This window comes from Nelumbo nucifera, chromosome 3 (genome assembly GCF_055504915.1).
Source record: "Nelumbo nucifera cultivar China Antique chromosome 3, China Antique-T2T, whole genome shotgun sequence".
Lineage (NCBI taxonomy): Eukaryota > Viridiplantae > Streptophyta > Magnoliopsida > Proteales > Nelumbonaceae > Nelumbo > Nelumbo nucifera.
Genome location: NC_142651.1, coordinates 35,707,461 through 35,731,847, shown reverse-complemented (window position 1 = coordinate 35,731,847; position 24,387 = coordinate 35,707,461). Strand labels below are relative to the sequence as shown.

Here is a 24,387-nt window from a genome sequence, read left to right as displayed (position 1 = left end):
GAAGAATCTAGCCGTAGGCCTACCAATGATATTTGAAATTTCACAACTTGATCCAACTATCCCCATATTTGAATAAGATGTATATGTAATCAAATTTGAATTTTATAATTTACATCTGATTAATAATAAAAATAAAAAATATATAATATTTATAAAAAATTTTAAATATATTATTATTATTATCATTATCATCATATAAAATTATTACATGCAAAACACGTACTAAAAAACAAAATAATTTATAGGTATAATTACCCCGTACTTAATACGGGCCCGGTTCCTTGCCCGCAATTCTGTACTCACCGTCGGGCACCCGCATCCACCTCACATTAGGAATATCTCGTCCCCCGTGATGTGCGGGTCGATGTTAATCAATGCTTTCAGGGTGCGTGTAGAGTTTTTCTGGGGAGAAGGTTCCGTAGAATACAGGTACGGTCATTCTCTGGTTGAAGACTGAAAGGCGAAGGAAGGCCAGGTAATGATGGTAATTGGTAAAGTGAAAGCAAGGTAACGTGGCGAGACGATTCGGAACCCCTCTCCTCTCTCCGTCCGGCCTCCTCCTCCTCCTCTTCCGTTCCTCCGTTCCTTTTCTACTGATTTTCTTTTCTTTAATAAAGGTCTCTCTCTAGTCGCATAATTCGGCAGAACCAGTGATGAACGACCATTCTCGTTCAGCAAGATGCATGGATTCCCGACTGTCGATGGCTTCATGGACGGTATTAACCTCTCTCACAACCAACTTAATTTAAGCGACTCTATTGTATTTCATTCATGGAAATTTGGGTGTTGGTTCATATCTAATTCGTCTGTATTTCTCTTTCTTTGCCTGGGCAGTGAACGAAGGCTTAGCAGAAATGATAAAGTACGTGGCAAATGAACCCTCGGTGGGCCTTTTCTACGTGCAACAGCACACCCAGAATTCCGTGCCCAACCTTATCAATCTCAAGGTATCTGTCTGTCAACTTGTATTCATCATCGTAGGACTAAGAATATATGCATCTTTTTCCTTGATTGTTAAGTTATAATGGCTTAGTAGTTCTAATTCTCAGGGTTTGATATAGCAAATCTACACAACCTTGTAGTGTTGTTGGGGTTGTCTTATTTTTCAACTGCTGGGTTGGTGTGGTTACTCTTAAGACGGTTTTACATATAAAAGTGTTTCTTTTGTATGTAGGGTTGAGAGAGAGAGAGTGTTTTTAGTGTAAGATTTGAGTGTTTTTTTCTTGTTTCTGTTCTTTGGATTGAGAGAGGAAAGTGAGAACGGGTGTACAAAGGTGTTAAGGATTGGTTTGGGTTGCAAACCATAATGTACCTCTACCATTTTTCATTTTCTTTCACAGTGAAGAACAATGTAACAATTTAGTCTCTCCCTTGGATGTAGGCGGTAAGGCCGAACCACGTGAATCCTTTGTGTTCTTGGTGGTGCTCATTTCATTTGCCTTTGCTTGGTTGCCTTAATGTTTTTATGTTATTTATAGCTTATTCTTGCTGTTATTCTGAGTTCTGTTGAGATAGGAGTCGACTACTAGCAAATCTCTTCGTGTAGTAGTCAACTACTAGCAATAGGGTACTGCAATTCTAGAATACTGCATTTTACCATTGTAATAGCGTATTCTGAAGGAGAAATCCGATTTGATTGTGTGTTCGAGACCAACAAACTAGTATCAGAGCAAGATTGGTGTTCACAAGGTGTTTGTGAAATTGCCTAAGAGATAATGGCAACAAAAGGCACAAGTTCTTAGTTCTAGATTGAGAGGTTAGATGACAAAGGCAGCTTTACGTTATGACAAAGGAGGGTGAAGGACATCTTGATTCAACAAGGCTTGGTCAGAGCGTTGAAGCAAAATGATAGGAGGCCAGATGACATGAAGGATGCTGATTGGGAGGACATCGAGTCAAGGTGCGTTAATATGATTCGATTGCTCTTGACTGATAATGTTATGTTTAACATTATGGAGGAAGATTCTGCATCGGAGTTGTAGGACAAGCTAGAGAAACTCTATTCGGGAAAAAGCTAAGTTATATCTGAAGCGACAATTGTATAGGCTGGAGATGGTAGAAGGTGGGAATCTCTTGGAACACCTAAATGTGTTGGAACAATATATTTGATCATCTAGGGAAAGTTGATGTCAAGGTGGAGGAAGAAGACAAGGCCCTTTCACTTCTTACCCGTGCTTCCTGATTTGTATGAAAATTCAGTGAAGTTGGAAGAAGTCACCACATTTCTCCTATCCAATGAGGTTAGGAGGAAGTCCAAGTATGAGAGTGGGCAGGATTCTGCATTGGTTATGTAGGAAACGGATCGGAAAGGAAATTTATCAAAAGAAAAAAAAAGAAATAGATCAGAAAGGAAGGTCGTCTGACAAGGGATCTAAGAATGGTAGGTCTAGATCAAAGGCTAAGGAAAAGGGCCAAATACAATGTTACAGATGCAAGGAATTTGGTCATATAAAGAGAGATCGTCTTGCACGAAAAAAGGGTGGAGATGAGCTTTGAAGCATGACAATTGCATCGGATGATGATGGAGACGTTCTCACAGTCTTCAAAGGTATATGTAATTTTTCTCCAAATGAGTGGGTTTAGATTTCGGGTGTTCTATGCATATTTACTCCAAGAAGGAATATTTTGATACGTTTCAAGAGATGAAGACAGGCGTTGTCTCCTTTGGTGATGGATCTACGCGTGACATTACGTGTGTTGGGACAACAAAAGTCAAAATGTTTGATGGAGTGGTTTGCACTTTGGGTGGTGTGGCGTATGCCCCCAAAATGCGTAGGAATCTAATATCACTGAGCCGGTTGGATTCCAAGGGTTGCAAGGTCTTTGTTGCAAGTGGAGTCATGAAAATCACACATGGCGATATGGTCCTGATGAAGGGAAAAAATGCAAGGGTTTATATCATCTCGTTGGGAGTACAATAGCTCTCATGATTTCAATGGGATGTTGGAAACAGAGTGCATAAGGTAGTGTGGCCACACATAGAGTCTCTTTCGGAGAAAGAGCGGAGACAAGTGCTACAAGTTTCCAAGGTAAAAATGACGGAGAGATGAATATTCTTGCTGGGAGAGAGGAAGGATTGAGGTCCCTCTCTGGAGTTAACTAGGACTGTTAGTTTGGGTGTAGTTACACAGGTACATTGGCCGTTTTGTTTGAATAAGGTGGAGTCAGGACCGAGTGATTCAGGTTATGTGTAGGTAGTGGTGTTTTACAAGACTAATGGAGATTTGTGGTATTTGTGAACATGTAAAGACACAAATAGAAGATCTCCAAGGTGGTTGGAAAACAAGCCAAGGTGGGGATCATTGGGGTTGTATCTTATTTTTTAATTGCTAGATTATTTTTAATCTAACTGTTGGTGTGGTTACTCTTTATGTTAGTTTTACATATAAAAGGTTTCTTTTGTATGTAGGGTTGATAGAGAGAGTGTGTGTTATCAAGGTTCAAAGTATCGACATAGGCCGATACCGGTGTATTGACTTGTATCAGTACTTTTTTTTTTATGTTTTATTTATTTATTTTTTCAAAATTGGTTTAGAGGGGTTGGTTTAAGCCCCAACTACCCTCTGAACCGTGGTCTGACCCGATACAACCCCTGTAGGGGCGTATCGGGAAGCTACTGATACGGGCCAATACATATCAATACTTTAAACCTTGTATGTCATTGGTGCAAGAGTGGAGTTTTTTTCTCTTGTTTTTGTTCTTCGGGTTGAGAGAGGGAAGGGAAAATGGGTGTATAAGGGCTAAGGATTGGTTTGGGTTGCAAGCCACAAGTTTCCTGTATTGTTTCCCATTTTCTTTCATTGTGAAGAATAATTTTGTCTTTCCTGTGGATGCAAGTGGTAAGGCCGAACCATGTAAATCCTTTGTGTTTTTGGTGGTGCTCGTGTTATTTGCCTTTGCTTAGTTTAGTTGCCTTGATGTTTTCTGTTATTTCTAGCTTATTCTTGCTGCTATTCCGAGTTCTGTTGAGATAGGATTGACCACTAGCAAATCTCTTCGTGTAGTAGAGTATTGCATTTTACCATCGTAATGGTGTATTCTGAAGGTGAAATCAGATTTTATTGTGTTTTTGGGACTAACAGGTTTGAATCGAAATGTACAGTTTGAAATAGAGAAATTGGTGGTTTATTTTACATGCAATTTAAGACATTTATTGAGTGTAAGTATGATACATGGCTTTCTTAAGCTGATAGAAAAATAAGGAAATCTAAAGAAAAGGGGAAGAAGACCAATTTGAGGGGGTCGGACCTCCTTAAACACTTTGACAATGTTTGCCCTCCTAAAACAAAATCTTTCTTCATTCATAACTCAATTGAACAATAAAATCAACTTTTAGAATCCAAGAAACTGAAAGAATCCATTAATACATGTAATATCCCATTTAACCTTAGTCCACTAACCACAAACTACAATGTACTAATCCATTAACCATTACTTAGAAAAAAACCCCTAGTCCCTACTAGATACGTGATATTCCATAAAAGATCTTGCCTTCAGCATCTAAGCTCTACTAGGATCGCAAATTATTCTCAACTTCTTAACAATCAATAGTTCTTTGCCTTCTTCACACTTTTTTTTTTATTGGTACATAGTGAAATTTAACACAAACCATAGGATGAATCTTGGAGTCTGTCTCCAATGACGATTGAATTAGAATGGTCCTCAACATGGAACATGGCAAACCAAAAATTTAGTTGGAATTGGACATATTTGAAAACTAAGAAAAGTGACTTTGGATCCTTCAAAAGTGTCCTCATGATTGGAATCAATTTTGACATCTTTGATGACCATTGATGGGTGCAACGTTGAAAGAGTGGGAAGCAATGATTTCACCTTCATTATTTTCATATGTTGATTCATACTTCCCAGGCTCATGAAGAATGGTTAAAAGAGGAATTTGTACTTTTGTTAAAAGCGGCTCTTATTTTTGCTTGAGAAAGCTCTTGAAGGATGGTACACACTGGACATTGCAACTCTATTTAAGATTGAAGAGTAGCATGCTCAACACACACGAAAAGCCCCACCTGAGGTTCAAGCCTTCTCTCCTCTTGGAATTAAGGATGAGAACGATTTCTAGCATTCCAGCCTGCTCCTCAATATCTCATCTTGCATTCTTGCCTCATCTTCTTTGGCACTTGACAGGTACTAAGAATGGAGTAAATGCTCCTATCAAACATCCTTCATGTCCAGATAACCTAGTTCAGATTTTAAAGGCCTAGAGAGACAAAAAGGAAGATGAAAATAGGGGAAGTTGCTTAGATGGAAGATAGGTTAGGGATGGATACTTTGGATAATAAGGGAAAGAAATGGAGTATAAGGAATTTCTTATTGCAGGAAGGAAATTCTCTACACCCCTGGTCCAAGGGAGCTGAAGAAACTTCATTGTGATATGAAGAGAGGAGAAAAGTTGGATGGTGTAGGAAGGAAGAGAAATGTAGGGAAGAGCTGTACTAGCGTAGTTTTCACGGCGCCAAGGCAAGGCTAGGTGACAGGGGGGCACCTTGTCGCCTAGTTGCCTAGGTGATGGATTTTTTTTTTTAAGTAAAAAACATAGATCCTAGGGTAGTTCCCTAGGTACCATAATCATATTTCCTTAATAATTATTCATAAGAAAAGTATAAAGTTCATGTTGAAGTACAGAAATTCAACATATTCATGAGAAGAAAAAGAAGAAAGAAAAGAAAATTAAAAAAATTTAGAGGCTGAACCCTTATTTTTGTTATAGGAAAAGAGGAAAAGAAAAATTTTAAGTTCTTCCTTAATTGGTTGGACAAAATTTTAAGAAGAATAAGAAGAAATTTTTTTTGATTAGACAAAATTTTAAGTTCTTTCTTACTTATTGGTTCAGGTTTTGAAGTCTTTGAGGGTTCAACACAGCATTTAGCAATGTTTGTGTTGATTAAACCCTAACAAATAAGAAAATAATAAAAATAAATCAGTATTTGAACACACAGAATGAATATTTTAGTTTATTAATATCTATTTTATAATTATAATATAAAAAAATAAAGAATAAAAAGTAATTTATAATAGAAAGTACAAAACTGCTTGGCGATTAGGTGAGCTGAGCTTCTAAGGGCGTCTTGTTGCCTAGGCACTGCTTTGACAACTAGACAGTTGGGTGGCCAAAACAAAAGATGTTTGGTGAAAGGTACCCTTAAGAAAGAAGATTTGGGCATTGCGATATTATTAATTTTTGATCAATAACAGAATTCAATTTTATTAAAAGAAATCAAGAATACATACAATATTTCAGGGAGAGATAAAATGACTTAACTCTCCCCCAAAACAACAAGAAGATTACAGAATTGCCCAAAACAATTGACCCCTACCCACCCCCTGTTTTGCCAAGTTATCAGCAAAGGCATTTTCTGTTCTCTCTTCTCTCATTAGCTTAGATCCAAAAGCCATTACCCTTCCTTAACCAATTTAACACTAGCTGTGAGTATCCTTCAATAATCAATTTTTGGATGTTCAGCTCCTTTGCTTTCCTTAGCCCTACTAACAAAGCAAACAGTTCAGCTCTAAGAGAATCACCCAACCCAATGGGACCTGAGTATAAGGCAACCACCTTCCCACTTTCATCTCTGATTACACCTCCAACACCTGATGGTCCCTGGTTGCCTTCACTACTCTCATCGAAGTTTAACTTCAAAAACCTCAGGGATGGAGGTGACCACAGAGGGCACACCATTGATTGAGTCGGCACAGAGGAGGCCACTTCCTTCCAATTGTTCAGCAGCATACCCATAGAGACATCAACAAACAGCTCCAAAGTTTTCAGCCATTGCATCACTCTAACTGTTATGACCTCAATCAGCTCTTCTTTCTTTCTTTTTTAGAGAAGGTTCTTTGATTCCTTTCTTCCCATAATGTCCAACAGATGGCAGCTCTCAAGCATCTTCACATGATTTTACCTTTTTTCTTTGGCCACCTAAAGAAAGAAGTAGCAAACAAACCTTGTATGCTTGGCGGAGGGAGCCACCTGCAACCAAATAAATCCATAAACCAGACCCAAATATCTGAACTGAAAGGGCAAGAAACTAATAGGTGGTAGGGGCTTTCACCATTAGCCTTGCATAAGATGCACCAGTGTGGGGACAAGCATCGTGATATTATAGGAGACTAAAAAAGATTCTTTTGATAGGAGGTCGGTTAAAGCAATCTAGGGAATCAGGAACAAGAAGTGGGCTTGGTTGCGTTCAGAAGGCCCCTCGAGAGGAATTATTGTTATTTGGGATGAGAGTCAAATATCTAGAAAGGAAGTGGATAGGGGACAATTATCTATTTCTAGCCTTTTCTCCAATTTAGAAGACAAACCTATGTGGATTCTCATAAGAGTTTAATGGTCCTTGCACCCCAAGAACTAGATCTCAACTATGGGAGGAACTATTTGGAATCGGACAGCATGGGCAACTTCCTTGGTGTGTAGTTGGTGATTTTAATGTAATGAGATGTCACTTGAAAACTTGAATGGTGGCAAGATGACTAGAAGTATGAATGGCTTTTCTCAATTCATTAGGGAATTCTCTACAAATAATTACAAAAAGGTTTATAAAAGGAGATGGGGGAAGGCAGCAATTCCAACAACTGAAGAGGCTAGGGACGTGGACTCTCAGGTTCTTAACAGTTCGGATTCTCAGGTGGGGATTTGCTAGCATGAAAAAGACAATGGAATTGGCAGCAACTTTGAAGTGAGAGATCTTGATGGAAGTCTTGAAGATCAGGAGGAGAGGCCTGGAAGAGATCCGATTAAGAAAATTGTGGAGAAAGAATTTGAGATTGGCAAAAGTCTTGGCTTGTTTTTTTAGGGAGGTGAGGAGTTTGCTAAGAAGGCATTTGAGGAGTTTGAGAGGAAGAGGAAGGAAGAGAGGTTGAAGAAAGCTGTAGTTGGGGAAGGAGGAGAGAGGTGGGATGAAGATGATGATATGCAGGAGGAAGTGTTTGAATAGGAGGATTAGGGAGTTTGGATATCTGGGTCCTGAATAATCTCGGAGTGTGTGGAGGTGGGCGAGGCTAGAATTGGAGTTTTCGTCTCTTTGTTTTGAATGTTTTGTATGCCGGTTTCACTGGGTGTAAGTTGTATCAATGCCTGTTTTTTCTCTTGGGTGATTTCTTGTCTCCTTTCTTTTTGTATTCTCTTTCTCTTTTAGTGAATTTTCTTTTATTCTTAAAAGAAACTCATTGATTGATCTCCCCCTTCAAAATGCTAGCTTTACATGGTCCAGTTTGCAACTCGAAGCAGTCTATAGTTGTCTTGATAGGTTATTGATCTTCCATGAGTGGGAGAATCATTTCCTTGAACTATCCAATAGTCAGGCCCTTGAATCACTTCAGAGCCCTAGCCAATGATTTTAGGCATGGAGAAGGTGCAGAGATCTTGGAAACAACCTCTCTATGTCTGCAGGGGTAAGGCTATGTACATATGTCCCTCCCTAGGCTCCACATTGGCAAGACCCTCGTGCACTAGGCTAAAAGGTGCAAAGATCCAAAATTCCTTTCAGAGAGAGGCTATGTGCCTCTTTGTGTCTGCAGGGGTAAGGCTACGTACATATGTCCCTTCTCTTGTGCTTCCTTCTTCTTGGCTTTGACCCAACCTATAGACATTTCTTTGGTGCCTTTTCCTGTTAAAGAGGTCTAGAACAAACCTATTCCTCCCAAGGTTAGTGGTTTTTTTGGGAAAAGATCCTAGAAAGAATCAATACTTGTGATCTTTTTCAGAGAAAGAGACAATATGGGTGTCTTTCCCCTAATTGGGTATCCTTTGTAAGGCTAATGGTGAGACTTTCTACCACTTATTAATATCCTATCCATTTGTTTTTGTTATTTGGGAATGGATTTTCTCTTTGTTTGGGTGCAGGTGGAACCCCTTGCCAAATGTTTGAAGCTTGTTTGACCCTACCTTTGTCAATTGGAGGAAAAGGAGGGGGAGAATCCTGTGGAGGTGCACAAGAGCAGCTGTTTGCTGGTCAATTTGGGAGGAAATAAATCAAAGAGTATTCTCAAACAAGGAGAGTAGTAAAGCGCTCATTGATACCATTACCATAAGAGTGGTATATTGGGTGAAATCTTTGAGCAGTTTTGAGGGCATTTTTTTGGTGATAAAAGAAAAAATCATTAAAATAAAAGAAATAGATTACAAACAACATAACAGGTGTTAAGATAACACCCAACCCAAACATCAGAGACAATCCATGTTACAACTCAAGATAAGACAGAAAGAGGCCCCCCACCCTAGACATCACTTAGTCTTCAACTTCAAACTCTTCATCTTTTCCTTTCTCATCCACATTCCACGCCTTTCCTCCTTCAACGATTACCAACTTCTTGCAATTCTTTTCTCTCTTACTCCTTTCAAAGGCTTCGAAAGCCCTTCTAGCGAACTCCTCTCCGCCTAAGAAAAATAGACCTGAGCTCTTTCCAATCCTAACATCCCTTTCTGCCAAATTCTCAATCTCCAACCTTCCTCCTTTCTTCTCCACCTTGACGGTTAATGAATCATTTTAAGTCTTCTTGCTCTCTTGGTCCCCTTCCTTTTCTTCCTCCAACCTAGTCGCCATGCCATTCTTAGGATCAAAACATTGAAGCAACTCCTCCTCCTCTTTTGTTTGAGTTTCAATACTCCCTTTCTCGTCAAGTTTCTTTTTTAGGCCTCCACCCCTAGAACCTCTCTTCCTATAATCTTTCTTAAACTAGTTTGTAGGCCCAATGCCAATCAGACCATCCTTTAGTCTTGAGAAAATTTTTGAAACATGAACAATTTGGTACTTGCCTGGGTCTCTAACCTTCTTCGCTGTCCTGGACCCATCTTCATCCCCTTGTTCACCAGACTTCTCCGTCCTAAGTCCACTCCAAGTTTGCTGACTTGGACATCAATTCTTAACAAGTTATCAGAAACGTCAGCACTGCCACTCTCTTCTTTTTTACCCTCCTCCCCTAAATTGCTGACCTTTGTATTCCGGACTTCACTCCCTTCAATATCCTCCTCTTCTTCCCTCCTTCTTATTGTGCATTTTCTCCCTCTTACCTCTCCCCTTTCTCCTTCCCTTAGGCTTGCTTTTCTTTCCTTCTTTTTCTCTTTTCAAATGGTCAAGCTCCGAGAAACCACCCCATTCCACTGCACAGGATCTAAAGGGGCCCCAACTACAAAAGGCCCAAATCTAATAGTCATACCTGGTTGGCTCACTGGCTTTATTCTGGTCCCCTCTGTGCTCCCGACTACCTTCACCCCTTGCAACGAGCCGGCTTTAATAATGTCTATTTTATGATTATAGTCTCAAAAAATTAAGAAGAAAAAGTATTTTATAACACAATGTACAAAACTTCTTGGCAATTAGGCGAGGTGAGCCTCCAAGGGCGCCTTGTCGTGTAGGTGTTGCCTAGGTGCCCGCTTAGACAACTATGTTTTGGGCTGCTCTCTGGTGGGGTCACTGTCCCCTTTGTGAAGCCTTTCCTAACTTGTTTAGACTAGTTTTGAACAAAGAAGTCTTAATCTCTTCTGTTATCAGTCAAGATATCAATTGTTGCAACTACCATTGAAACCTTACAGAGGTGTCTGACCTGCTGTCCTCCATTAAAGAAGTGTTTCTTTCTCCCTCTGTCCCAGATACAGTAATTTGGTCCCTTACCCCCTATGGTAACTTCACCATGAAATCCTTTTTCCACCTCTTGATTGCTGGATCCAATCCCCCCTTGTTTTTGGAGAGAAAGGTTAGGCTTCCCTCAATCCTTCACAGGGTGTCCTTTATTTGGATAAATATTCAACGAAAAAGAAAAGGACAGCTTTACACTTCATCTGACATATGTACGTTGTGCCTTCAAGATGGTGAATCCATTGGTCACCTGCTGATAAAATGTAAAGTGACAAGCAGAACTTGGTAGTTCTTTCTGAATCTTTGTTGGGACAGCAACTATCATTGGGTTCCTCCTAACAACATCTGTGACTTCATTCACCAGTGGAAGGGCACCGAAATGAGAAAAAGAGGAAAGCTTTCGCGGAGAGCAATCATACATGCTGTGATGTGGGGCAGTTGGGAGGAGCAGATTTGAAGGATTTTTCAAAACAAAAGCACCTCTATGGAGGACCTAAAAAGACACATTCTTTCTGTAGTGAATTCTTGAATGCTGTCTAATAGGTTCTTCACGGGTATCAGCTATGGAAATCTTGACAGAATATAAAATCTTGTCCCTGTGTCCCTCAGCCCAACTACATGCTTCTCCCAAGGCCTCCCACTGAATATATTTTGCAGTTTGATATTTAGAAGTGAAGTCCAAGCAGGAATTGGGGGAACAATATTGGAAATCTTCTACTTAAGGTGTTGGATGCCACTGAAGCAGAAGTAGAGGCTCTTCTTGCTAATCTCAGATTTGCCAAAGAGATCCAAGCAGTTCCCTTGCTGGTAGAGGGTGATTGCAGGAATGTGATTGGTAGGACCAGCAATCCAAGATCTGGGCCATGAAGGCTGGTGTATTTCCTTCTTGAAATTAGTGAGATTTCTGCTTACCTAGCCTAGGGTGTGTTTTTTTGATAGATGACCTAGCCTAGGGTGTTGCTACAGATGGATTCCAAGAGAACCGAACCAAAAGAAAGCCCATAACAAAAGGCCTCCAAAACCAACAAGCCCCCGCCCCCAAAGACAAAAAAAAAAAAAAAAACTTGAAACATCCTCTTGAGCAAACAACTGAGCCCGGGAAACCATTGTGAAACAAACACAGACAACCAGATCTCACCCTCTCACCTGCATCAAAACTCTTTTCTTTCCAGAAGAGAGAGAAGAGAGAGGAGAGAAGAGAGAAGAGAGATACGAAGAGAAGAGAAAAAGTATTTGAGAGTCAAAAACTGAAGCTGGCGGCTCTCAGCTTCCTATTTGTATTAGCATGTTGTAAAATAAAAGAAACAGAAATTACAAGCATGCCCCTAGTGGCCCACCCTAATAATAAGAACTTAAACAAAGAAAAGAACATGCTGACAGCATCCTACACTGACAGCACCCTAACAGCAGAAATAAAAAAACTAATTCTAACAACACTTCCCCTCAAGTTGGGCTGAATATATCTATCATGCCCAACTTGTCACACAACTCATTATGCCGCAAGTATGGAAGCCCTTTTGTGAGAACATCAGCTAGTTGCCCCTTGGAGTTGACATAAGGAGTACAAATTTCTCCCTTCTCTAGTTTTTCTCTTATGAAGTGCTTGTCCACTTCAATATGCTTGGTCCTATCGTGTAGGATAGGATTGCTAGCAATATTTATAGCTGCCTTGTTGTCACAGTAAAGAGACATAGGATTGTGAATAGTTATCCCAAGTTCCCCTAGAAGATTCTTCAACGACCCCATGTGCCATAGCCCTATACTTTGTTTTTTACTTCTCCGTGTCACTAGATTTCCTCCCACAAATGTGCAGTATCCACTTGTGGACTTTCTATCATCCACAACACCTGCCCAATCAACATTTGTATAGACTTCCACCTTCAGATGATTATGTTTACTGAATAGCAACCTTGTTCCTGGATACTTCTTCAAACACCTAAGAATCCTCTCTACTGCCTCCATGTGTGGTTTCTTAGGGGAATGCATGAACTGGCTTAGGACCCCAACTGAATAAGCAATGTCTGGACGTGCCATGGACAAATAGAGCAACCTTTCCACTAACCTGAAACTATTTCACATCTTTCAGACGTTCACCATCACAATCACCCAATTTATGATCTACATCCTTGGGAGTATCTGCTGGCTTTGCTCCTAACTTGCCTGTGTCTTGTAACAAATCAAGGACCTACTTCCTTTGAGAAATAAAGATGCCCCTTTTTGAGCGGGCAACTTCATTTCCAAGAAAGTACTTTAGTTGACCTAGATCTTTCACTTCAAATTTGGAGGCTAGGAACGTCTTCAACCTTTGTATTTCTGAGCTCCAGTTTTGTGTAATGATGATATCATCCACATACACTATCAGTACAACAACCTGTTCTTGACATCTCTTCACAAAGAGAGTGTGATCAGACTGACATTGTTTGAATCCTACTTGCTGGACCACCATATGAAATTTACTGAACCATGCCCTGGGAGATTGTTTTAAACCATATAGAGACTTTCTTAGCTTGCACACCTTATTTTCACTCCCTTTGGCACATGACCCTGGGGGTTGAACCATGTACACCTCCTCCTCCAAGTCACCATTTAAGAAGGCATTCTTTATATCCAACTGATGTAATTCCCAATCAAGGTTTGCATCCAATGATAGAAGAACCCAAATTGAGTTCATCTTAGCTACTGGAGCAAACGTCTCATCATAATCAACACCATAGACTTGATTGTACCCTTTTGCTACCAACCTTGCTTTGTACCTTTCAACTGTTCCGTCCGCCTTATGTTTCACTGTAAACACCCACTTGCACCCTACTAGGTCCTTCCCCCTTGGAAGATCCACCAACTCCCAAGTCTGGTTCTTATGGAGAGCATTACCTCCTTCATAGCATCTGTCCATTTAGGGTATTTTAAAGCCTTTGCAACATTTCTGAGTATATGTATGTTATCAATTGCAGATAGGAAAGCACGATAAGAGGGGGAAACATGGTCATAGGAGACATATTGGGTAATGGGGTGTTTGGTAGTGCATGACCTGACTCCCTTTCTTTGAGCAATAGGAATGTCAAGGTCATCCACAACTGAAGAGGGAGCTGGGGTATCAACAGGTGGTATAGTACCTAGTTCATTTGGACTTACCTTCTAGGAGTTTGAAGGTGTCGGTTGCTCAGTGTTTGGTGGCTCCACATCTTTGTTACATTGTTGATCTCTACAGCGTGTACGTTGGAAGACAAGAAAAGGAGTAAGATCTGGAATAGAAGGAAGAGAGACTTGATGGACCTGGACATGCTTCTCCTCTTCCACGCTACTCTCCCCCTGAGGGGAAGAAGGGAAGAATGGTTCAGACTCAAAAAAGGAGACATCTATAGAGACAAAGAACTTATGATCAATGGGATTAAAGCACCAGTAACCCTTTTGAGTAGAGGGATACCCCAGAAAGATACATGGAATAGATTGAGGGTCTAACTTGCCACAAGACGAAGATAAATCATGGACAAAAGCATGACAACCAAAAACTCTCATGGGAATGGAAAACAAAGGAGATTGGGGAAACAACAACTGATGAGGGGCCTTGTAGTTTAGCACTCTGGAAGGCATGCGATTGATGACATAAGTAGCAGTTAGCACAACATTTATCCAAAAATGTTTTGGTACATTCACGTGTAACACATCCCTCGTGCAACCTCAAGGAGGTGTCTGTTCTTTCTCTCTGCAACACCATTTTGTTGCGGTGTTCATGCACATGAGCTCCTATGAATGGATCCATGGGAAGCAAAGAACTCATTGGGCTCACCATAGAAATACTCCTTTGCATTATCTGATTGAAAATTTTGAATTTTAACATGAAATTGTGTAAACACCATCCTCTGGAAATCCCGCACAACCTTTGGAACTTCGTCTCTACTACGCATGGGAAATACCCATGTATAACGGGAGAAATCATCAGTCATTGTGATAAAGTACTTATACCCGCCCTTCGAAGTTATAGTAGTAGGCCCCCACACATCAGAATACACAATATGGAAAGGGAAATTTGATATTTTATTAATTGAATGAAATGTTGTTCTACATTGCTTGCTCAACTGACATTGGAAATTTGATACTGAACATGACTTAAATAAATGAGGAAACAAAGACTTCATTATTTCAAAAGACACATGACCTAACCGATTATGCCACAAAAAAAAATTGACTCTTATTTGACTGACTAAGTGACTTTGAAGATGACACTGAGAAACCAGCCTTGTTGTTGAAAGTGTAGAGACCATCCACTAAGCTTCCTCTACCAATCGTCCTCCTAGAAGTTAGATCCTGAAAAACACATGAACCAGGAAAAAAGGTCACACTGCAGTTTAAAGAGTTTGTAATACTACTAATGGAAAGCAGATTGATGGGAAGTTGAGGAACATGCAAAACATTATTCAAGTTAAGTCCATGAGGAAGGGATATTGATCCTTGGCCTGCAATGGAGGAGAATGATCCATCTGCAAGTCTCACCTTATCCCTTCCTGACAAATGGTTATAAGACTGGAAAAGGTTTGGCTTACCGGTCATGTGGTTGGAGGCCCCTGAGTCAATGATCCAGGGGGAATTAGGGGCAGTGGATACATGGAAGGCAGATGCTACATTACCTGATGTAGACACAAATGAAGTAGAAGGGGTACCAGTGACTAAACTGTCCATCTGGAGCAAGGCCCTACCATATGATTCCAAGTGATTTCGGAAGGAATTCATGATATCTTCCTTGGGGTCAGACCCAGTGAAGTACTCTTGAGCAGTACCAGTCAACACTCTACCAGACAGAGTATCTTGGGTTGCCACATTATGTACTGTATTAGGCTTCTTCTGACCCTGCACCTTACCCTGTTCTTGGTTCTTTACAGCCCACTTTGGCCTCCCATGGAGCTCCCAACATGTGTCCCGTGCATGTCTTGGTCCCACCTATCATGTTCAGCTGTCCCATTCTTGGGTTCTTTCACTCTTCCATTTATGTACCCAGCTTTTCCCCTGGCTGTTATGTAAAGTTTTACACCTTTAGCCCACTCCAGGTAGTTCAGGCCATTCAAAGGAGTAATTGGCATAGGAAATATCATATTTTCAGCTCCTATACCAGCTGTACTACGGGTTGATGTAACTCCAGATGAGGCAGAATCATCATTTGACAGAAACAAAGGCTATAAGACAAAACTTAAACCACAGGTGCACAAGACTAATCCCCACTCAACTACTTACTCTCACAGTTATAATTAGGGCACTAAACACTCAGAAATCTGCTTCTGAAACAAAGGACCCACAGCTGAAATCCAATGGCAGCCACTAAACAGTTAAAAAAACAGTCCAAAAAACACTGCTGAAATCCTCTAGCAATAATCAAACCATCCAGGAAATTGGACCTCAACCAAACAGTCCAGAAATAAGTACACTGCTGAAATCCTCTAGCAGCACTCAAACCGTCCAGGAATGGTCCACAAAAATAGACTTCAGTTATCATTGGTCTATGCACAACACACATCACCAACCACAGCACATACCTGTGACAAAAAAGGGAATCACACATCCCTGTACAGCACCTGTACGAAGGTGCAGTTCCAAGACTGAGTCTTCACAGCATCAGCCAAAAGAAAGAGAGCCTTCACAGCATCGGCCCCCTCCTACTAGGGTTACCTTGGTGCTACGACCAAGGAAGAACCCAGAAAAAAAACAGCAACAGTTGATGGTTCTGATCAGTCCGATTAGGGTTTCTGCCTTCACTGTCCAAGAATCAGAAAACTGGGTGGAAGGAATGTAATTCAGAGGAGAAAATAGATTCCTATTGCCCAGAGTTATGCTCTGATACCATCTTTTTCTTTCCAGAAGAGAGAGAAGAGAGATACGAAGAGAAGAGAAAAAGTATTTGAGAGTCAAAAACTGAAGCTGGCGGCTCCCAGCTTCCTATTTGTATTAATGTGATGTAAAATAAAAGAAACAGAAATTACAAGCATGCCACTAGTGGCCCACCCTAATAATAAGAACTTGAACAAAGAAAAGAACATGCTGACAGCACCCTAACAGCAGAAATAAAAAAACTAATTCTAACAACAAAAACCATAGCATACCTCACTCTTCATCAACGATATTTAACTCCTTTCCTTCACCTTCCTCCCATTTCTCTCCCCCTCCCCCTCCCCCTCCCCCAACTGCATTCCTCCTAATGCTTTCCTTCCTTCTATTCTGTTCAAATTGTTCAATTGCCTTCATCACCACCGCTTCTCCCTCCAAAAGGAAAAGACCAAGAGATTTCCCAACCGCCACCTGTCTATCCACTAGTTGATCAATGCCGGTTTTTCCTTTCTCCATGATATTTGCCTTGGGTGTTTCTTCAGCTTTATTCCCTTCTATTTCCTTCTCCCCCTCTCTATTCCCCCCTTTTTCATTATGTTTCTCCTTACCCTTCTTCCTGTTATCTCTCTCTTCCTCTAAGTTTCTCTCAACAGACTTTATCCTATTCTTTTCCTCCCTCTCCCTTTGAGAGCTTCTTTGTTTTGATTGCTTAAAACAAAGTCCTGAGCCTTCTTGCTTGAGTCAGCATCTAACCCATCTGCATCGCTGTTGTTTATCAAACAGTTTAGCTGATTGTTGAAAGGGCTCCATTGTTCTTTTGATCTTAGCTCTGTCTTCCTGTACATCCTCTCATGTACTCAGTTTTTTTTTTTTTTCGCTTTAATGAAAAAGTTACCATTTCTCAATTTGATGTTGTCTCTCATGGCTTTCTACCAGAAAGTTGATTTTCTCTTTTACTTTTTTCACTAGCTCCTTTGGTCTCTTCCCACAGCCTGTGGGTTGTCTATTCTGATACCATTTGATATATGTGTGTGTGTTTTAATATATAAGTAACAATAAAGCAGGAAATTTTGAGAAAAAGAAGGGAGGAGACCACTTCAAGGGGGCAGACATCTTTGAACACTTTGAGTGTTTCTCCTCCTAAACAGTAAACAGAATTCTTCTTCAGTCAAGTTCAATGAACGATACAATCAATTTATAGAACCCAAGAGGTTGAAACAACTGCTTGCACCCTACATCCATTAATACATGTAAAATTCCATTTAAAAATCCATGTATCAAAGTAGTTGCAGGATGTGGCATTCTAAATATTTCTAGGTATATCAATTAGGTTGCAGGATGTGGCATTCTAAATATTTCTAGGTATATCAATTAGGTGCTATCGTTCTATTTTGCAGGCCTCTTATGTGTAAGATGTGCTGGCTATAGCAGTGTTTTAAAAGCAGAAGGTGTAAAGGGTTTTTTGCATGCAAGGTGAGGCACAGACCTTGTTTGATGCAAGGCATCAAATTTTTATAAAAGTCAAAGAATTGCAAAAAATGCAAAAAAAAAAGTAAAAAATTCAAAATAAATCAAGAAAATATGAGACTGGATTAATTAAAAAACTACTAGCTTTAGTTTTAAAAAGCCTATCATCTCAAAGGGACATAAACAAGCATAATATATAAAACATATTCAAAATGAATATGCAAAAATAAAATAAAAAATTCATAAAAAAATGCAAAAATCAAATCAAAATAGAATATAAAATATATTCAAGCATTTAACAATTCAAGTATGTCAAACTGATTTTCTTTATTTCTTTCCCCATTGCATTTTCAAATAACTAATATGATGTTGGTCATCTTTCACTCCTGATTCTATGAACCACCTTTGTACTGAGCCCCTTGAGGCAAGCCCAAACAAGTCCATGTTAGGTTTTAAATTCTTAATCCATACAAAAAATATGGTGTTTTTTATTAAGATTATCTTTGAAAAATGTCTTGTATTAAGAAGAACGAATGAACAACATTAGCAAAAAGGGGGTTATCATATCTTCAACCTTGAAATGTGCCTCATTTGTGTGGCTTTTAAATCACCAGTGGTAAGATGCATTCTACAAAAATTTGTAGGTCGAACCTTGATTAAGGTACTAAGAGTGTGGGAAGGGAAGAGGAAATCAATGGAGGTACAACTGAAGAGGGAAACTGATTGAGGAAGGGGGTGTGGGGATGGTTGAAGATTACTCAGAAGAGGAACAGGAGATGCTTATTGATGAGATGAGGGCAGTAAATAAAAAAGATAGAACTGAGTAGGGTGATTGAAAGATAAATTGAGAATGGTGAAGCATTTGGTGTCTTTTATTTAGGGGAATAAGAAGCAGAAGGGAGAAGTTTGGAGAAATTTGAAAAGACAGGAAGTTAGCAGAAGAGGAAGATTAGAGTTGGTGGTTTGGGAGGTTTGAAGCAGAGAAGAAAGGGGCAAATAAGGAAAAGGAAAGTAAAGGGAGAAGAGAAGGAATTCTTGGGAGGAGGCAGGGATAGTTATATTGAAAAGGAAAGTAAAGGGGGTTGGGGAAAAGGCTGATGGGAGTTAATAGAGATCGGAAGCCTTGTTTAGATAGTTTGATGTTTTGGGATGATCTGTTATGCATGCGGCTCTATATGGGGGAAATTTATGTCAACATTTGGAGTTGATTGATTATTTGTATACACAGTTAGGTGATTGGTCCGAGTTGGGTAAAAGTTGTATTTTCTTTACTTTTGGTGATGTCTTATTACCACTTCTTGTACTCTCTTTCTATCTCTTTTTTTCCTTATAATGAAAATTTCTTTTTATCTTTATTATAAAAAAGACTATTTTATAATGCTCAGACAGCGTAGATATTAACAGCAAAAATCAATTATAAAAAAAAGCAAATATTAACACCAAAAAGCATCTAAAGCCATTCCTTATTGTAATCTAGGGTTTTCAGTCCAGGGTGTATGCTGCCTGTATGGTCTGCTGACTTTATCTGCCAGCATGCTGACATCAGCAGGTCCTTGTGAGACACTGAGATGTTTCAAGGAGAAAAATGGGAAGAGAAGAGAAGAAAGAATGAAGACTTTTTTTGTTTTTTCCAGGGGGGGGGGGTAGATGAGAACACAAGCATAGAAATTGCCCTTCTAATACTCTAATAACAACCAGGTTTGCTTGCTTCCTATCACCAGCTTTAGCCAAGTGGCACATTATTTCTACAACAAGGAAATTTCATCCTTATAAGTTACTTCCTAAACTCTTTAATGTGTAGTTTCATTTAGATCCAATAGGTAGGGATAGCCCACTGGTTTATTCCATGGAATCCTTGGAGCTTCTTTCCTTTACTTGAGTTATTGAAGAGTTTCCTATTCTAAGGCCTTCAATTTCAAAGAAACACATTAAATAGCTCATCATGAAAAATTAAATAACTGCCACCATCTCCACAAAACTGGGATCCTCAAAAAACAAGTAGCCCAAGTGCCTAGCTTCCTTCAAAATGTTTTTTTTTTTTCAATGAGTGAAAATTTCATTAATCAAAAGATTGAAGAATTACAAGTAGCCAAGAAGAGGCATGAAATGTGATATCTCTCCTTTTAGATTGATCACAACTTTTCAAAACTTAAACAAAATACAAACTACAAGGTAGCCCAATAAAAAGATTCCTGAGAAGTTCCTTGTTTAGCAAATGAATCAGCCAAAGCATTTGCCAATCTGCCCATCTAGGGGGTGGCAAATGAGTGGGTTGGGTGTGGGTTGAGTACCAGCCTACCCCATTGACCCACTAACCCATTTGCCACCCATATTTAAGGATGTTAATGGGTCACAACCCACCCTGATCCTGACCCACCCCAACCCACCATATGACTTGCTAAGCTTTAAAAAATTTACAAGACTGCCCTTATTATATACAATCCACAAGATTTCAAATTTAACTTAATTGAGTCACTGTTTATTGTCTTCTTTGTTTGAAGGCTGCAGCAGCAGAACTCCTCCGATCCCACCTTCTCTCTCCCTCTCCCATTCTTTCTTTCTTCTATTCTTATTCTCCTTCCTTTTCCTCTTCTCTTCCTGATCCCTCTCCTCTGTTCCCCATTCCGCTTGCCACTGAACTTATGCAGCAGAGAAGTCCTTCACCCATCTCTCTCTCTCTCTCTCCTTTCTTATTCTTCTCCTCCTTTTTTCTTTCTTCTCTTCTCTCTGCTACTCCAACCTGCAACCTGTTTTTTCTCTGTTTCACTACAACCTGCAACTTTGAATAGAACGAAAACAGAGCATGGAGTGGCTACCCTCACTGAGAATGGTGGAGGTGAAGTTGCTCTCCAACCTTCGACCCCTAGATGGCTGTTGAGAATGGAAGAGGTAAAAGATTGTAGAGAAACCTTCAAACCCAAAATGGCTGTTTTCATTGATGATCCAATGGTTACCCTCAACCCAACCCACCCTGAACCATTTTCCCCTGACCCTAATGGGTCACTCGACCCATATTGACCCAAAATAGACATCCCACTCATCAATTGAGGATTTTATTTTATTTTTGCCTGGATTAGCTTTGCAGGAAGTTTTATACAATTTAGGAAGTTTAAGTCTTAATTTTGTCACTAGAGGATAGCAAAGTTGCCAGTGGGTTATTAGTAACTTAGGATGATGAAGGCAGGATTCAATACCAACAGTGGGGTTCAACTCCCTAGTTTTTACCAACTAAATTAACTGGCATTTTCAAATGGCTAATTTTTATTCTGCTTAATATTGGAAGAAAGTATTGAGATTTTATTGAATTGGATGATACTTATTGATAAAAAAGGATGATACTTGATAGAAATTTGAAACTCTAGTCACAAAACCTATTAATTTTTGTCACATAACCTATTTGAGGATGGTGGCTGGTCTACGTTGGAGGGTTGCCACTGCAAAACTTTTAACTGTTTGTTTTACAGAAGTTACATTCGTGCTCCATGTTTGTAGGATAAGGTTGCAGAGAAGTCTCGGGAAACAACATTGCACACTGAAGACTTGGAGGATTCTATCACGATGGTGAGATCAATGAAAGAATGTGGTCTGCCCATTGCAGACGAGATGGTCAAAGATATCAAGAAGTCTCTACTTATCATGTCAACATCACAATCACAAAGTGGGTAAGATTTCTGAATCTGTGAAGTTTGTGAGATTTGAGAACCATTAATATAACTTAGAAGGTAGAACACTGTAAACAAGACTCATCTTTTTTTTTTTTTTTTACCTTTTCATGCTAGTGTCCAAGCATATTTATGTCTAGCAGTACTTGGATATGAGATTCTTGTCTAACCATTTGTGGTTTGGCCTTTGGGTGACTCCCAAAGCAATTTAGTTGGAAATTTGTGACTTGAAAAAAAGGATCATGTTAATTTCATTAATGCTAAGAGGCTGTACATGAGATTATGTACCAAAAAGAAAACTCAAGCCCCCCACCCCCCCAAGAAAAAAATCTACAGCCAAAAATGAAGATGATAAAATATCACTTTTAAATACAGAATGTATGGATAACCAGTAAGCAATATTTTATTATGTACAAAAGGATACATAAATGCCGCTTTATACTGTACCACCATCTCTGCACCCAAAATGGACAACCATTTAAGTACTAAATTTTTCCTCTCGAGAGGACCAAACTCCATTAGAGATGAACAGAAGTCCATAATAAGCCAGGCAATAGAAATGAATTTGACTAAATTATAGAAGGTGACTCCAAGGTTGTAATTGGGTGGCTGAAAAACAGTGAGAAAGCAATATGGGGCTACAGGAACGAGCTGAAACAGGTCAAATGGCTGTCAAGGAGCATGGATATTAAGATACAATGGGTGCAGAGATCTGCAAATGGTTTGGCTGATGCTTCAACCAAGCAAGGGGTGAACAGGAATCGAATGTATTGGACTATTGGGCTAATTTTATAATTTGCATGTTTTCTGTAGTGGTAGGGTAGTAATCGCTATCCTACGCAAGGGAGGATTATATTGCTCTTTGTAATATCTTGTTTTTATTAATAAAATGTTAAGTTATTGAGCAAAAAAAAGCAGTCCATAATAAGACTACTTGTGTAGAAAATAAATGCCAAAATGATCTCTCTACCACATAAAAAATTCTTCTATTTCTTCCTTCCAAATGTTTCAACAAACATAAAAAAAGAACCATAACCCAAAAGGAAACCAGACTGGAAATAACAACCAACTTGAATGAGAGCGGAACAAAAAAATAAACAATTGAAAATGGATTGAAGCTCCCAAGTTGTAGTGAAAGGACATGTAACAGACATATGATCAATCAGCTCCTGAGATTTGCACATGGAGCACCTATTTGGGATTTGGAGACCTCTTTGGTTTAAATGATCAACAGTGAGTACCTTATCAAGAAGGCTATGTTGAAAAGAAGGGAAGGGAAAAATTTTCTATTCCTCTTCCTTTTTCTTCCCTTCCCTTCCCTCCCCTTCCTTTCTTTTCCCTTTCCTTCTTTTCTTTCAAACCAAACACAGGCTACACAGTTGAAGGTCAGCCATATGAAAGCTTCAAATTTGGTACATGATGGTCCTATATGGGACCGACCTCAACAGAATATAAAAATGTTATACATTTAGTGAGAGCAACAGGAAAATGTCTCACAGAAACGTTTCACAGAAACATTTTCTTTTTAGATCTTCCTTCCATGTCAGCTTTTTTGGTTGTTGATGCACTAGAGAGGCAACGTCAAGTATGTGAACATATCAACAAGTAGCATTTGTAAGGCACTAGAAGGGCAACCTCAAGTGTCTGAAGGAGGAAAAAACATTTGTTGACCTCCCTGCTCAAAAGAGGTCTATGGAAAATCAAGTTTGCACAATTGGTACCACATTATTTGAAGCAATAAATACAGATTGTTTCATTTTTGAGAAAAATAGCAAAATAGTTCTTCAGATTAAATTACCTAGCTAGATTTGCTACTCTGAGTTTTGAAGTAGAAAAGCTAGGTATACTGTATAGACTCTTCCAAGGTTCTTTTGGTCACCTGCTTGTCACGTGTTGTTGCCTTTCGAATTTTTCTTGATTTAAACTACTCATGCTTTGATTTTATCTTGCATGATTGAATCGTTTCTTATAAGTTAACCAAAAAGGAAAATCTGGTGCTTCTATTCATGCGGCTTTTATTGTGTGAATCAGGTTAATCCATAACCCAAAACTAGGTTTTCAGATTGGTGTAAGAAGCTCTTGGGGACCAGTAGTCCAAAAGGATGGAGCAAGTAGTCGCAGTTATTTGTCCAGTGTACTGGAGTCAGCAAAACAGAGAGCTGTGGGTCTTAGATGGCCCCAACTTGACTCCAGAGAACCAACAGGAAGAGAGTGTGATAAAACTTTGTTCTCCGCTGACCCTCTGGTATCAGTTGTAACTGCCGGTTCTGATTTAACACAGCCAGATAGAGAAACTGAGGAACTGTCCTTGTCAAATCAAATTGTAGACGACCAAGTTGATGAGGCAACACCAGTTTCTGGAAGCTCACCTAGTCAGGATTTATTAGTAGAGCTGGAAACCGAAAAATATGATGAGTTCAAAGCTGACAAAGAGGCCAAGCTAAAGGAATGGCTGGAAGAAGTGGATAACGTGCATAGTTGCGTAAAACCTGTGCAAGAGCAGCATTAACTTTGGCAACACATGGGGCAGAAAACATAACAGGTTGTATTGCTGACGGACTGAGAATAAAGTTGTACTTGAGAAGAATTTTATTTAATGTATGAAGCGTCTAGCCAGCTAGTTGGGTTTGTTTGTGTCATTGTCGCTACAAATTGTGTCCAGAACCTGAGATATTGTCAAAAAATCAATACAGATAGCGGCAAATGACCAGATTTGCATAGTTATCATTCTTTTAGATATAATTACTAATTTACCCATTCTCATGATAACGTGGCATTTCTAGATATTCTCTCCCCAACAGCTAAAATTTTTCCCTTTTAGATTATACTTGTCAGGTCCAAGTTGTGCATAT

The 24,387-nt window shown here is 39.5% G+C and overlaps 1 protein-coding gene across 1 annotated transcript; it reads left to right on the top strand.

Annotated features, from left to right (window-relative positions):
- The first annotated feature begins 400 nt into the window (after positions 1 to 400).
- Positions 401 to 24,333, top strand: LOC104592958 (MEF2BNB-like protein). The gene is made up of 4 exons (XM_010252541.3): positions 401 to 716; positions 835 to 947; positions 21,366 to 21,535; positions 23,567 to 24,333. The coding sequence occupies exons 1-4, from the start codon at positions 680 to 682 to the stop codon at positions 24,042 to 24,044; spliced, it is 798 nt and encodes a 265-aa protein (XP_010250843.1). The 5' UTR covers positions 401 to 679; the 3' UTR covers positions 24,045 to 24,333.
- The last annotated feature ends 54 nt before the right edge of the window (positions 24,334 to 24,387 follow it).

Bases quoted from the DNA above. Each gene is read 5' to 3' on its own strand.
- LOC104592958 (XM_010252541.3), top strand. From the start codon at position 680: ATGCATGGATTCCCGACTGTCGATGGCTTCATGGACG. The intron at 717-834 runs GTATTAACCTCT...TTGCCTGGGCAG, and splicing joins TGTCGATGGCTTCATGGACG to TGAACGAAGGCTTAGCAGAA. The intron at 21,536-23,566 runs GTAAGATTTCTG...TGTGTGAATCAG, and splicing joins ACATCACAATCACAAAGTGG to GTTAATCCATAACCCAAAAC.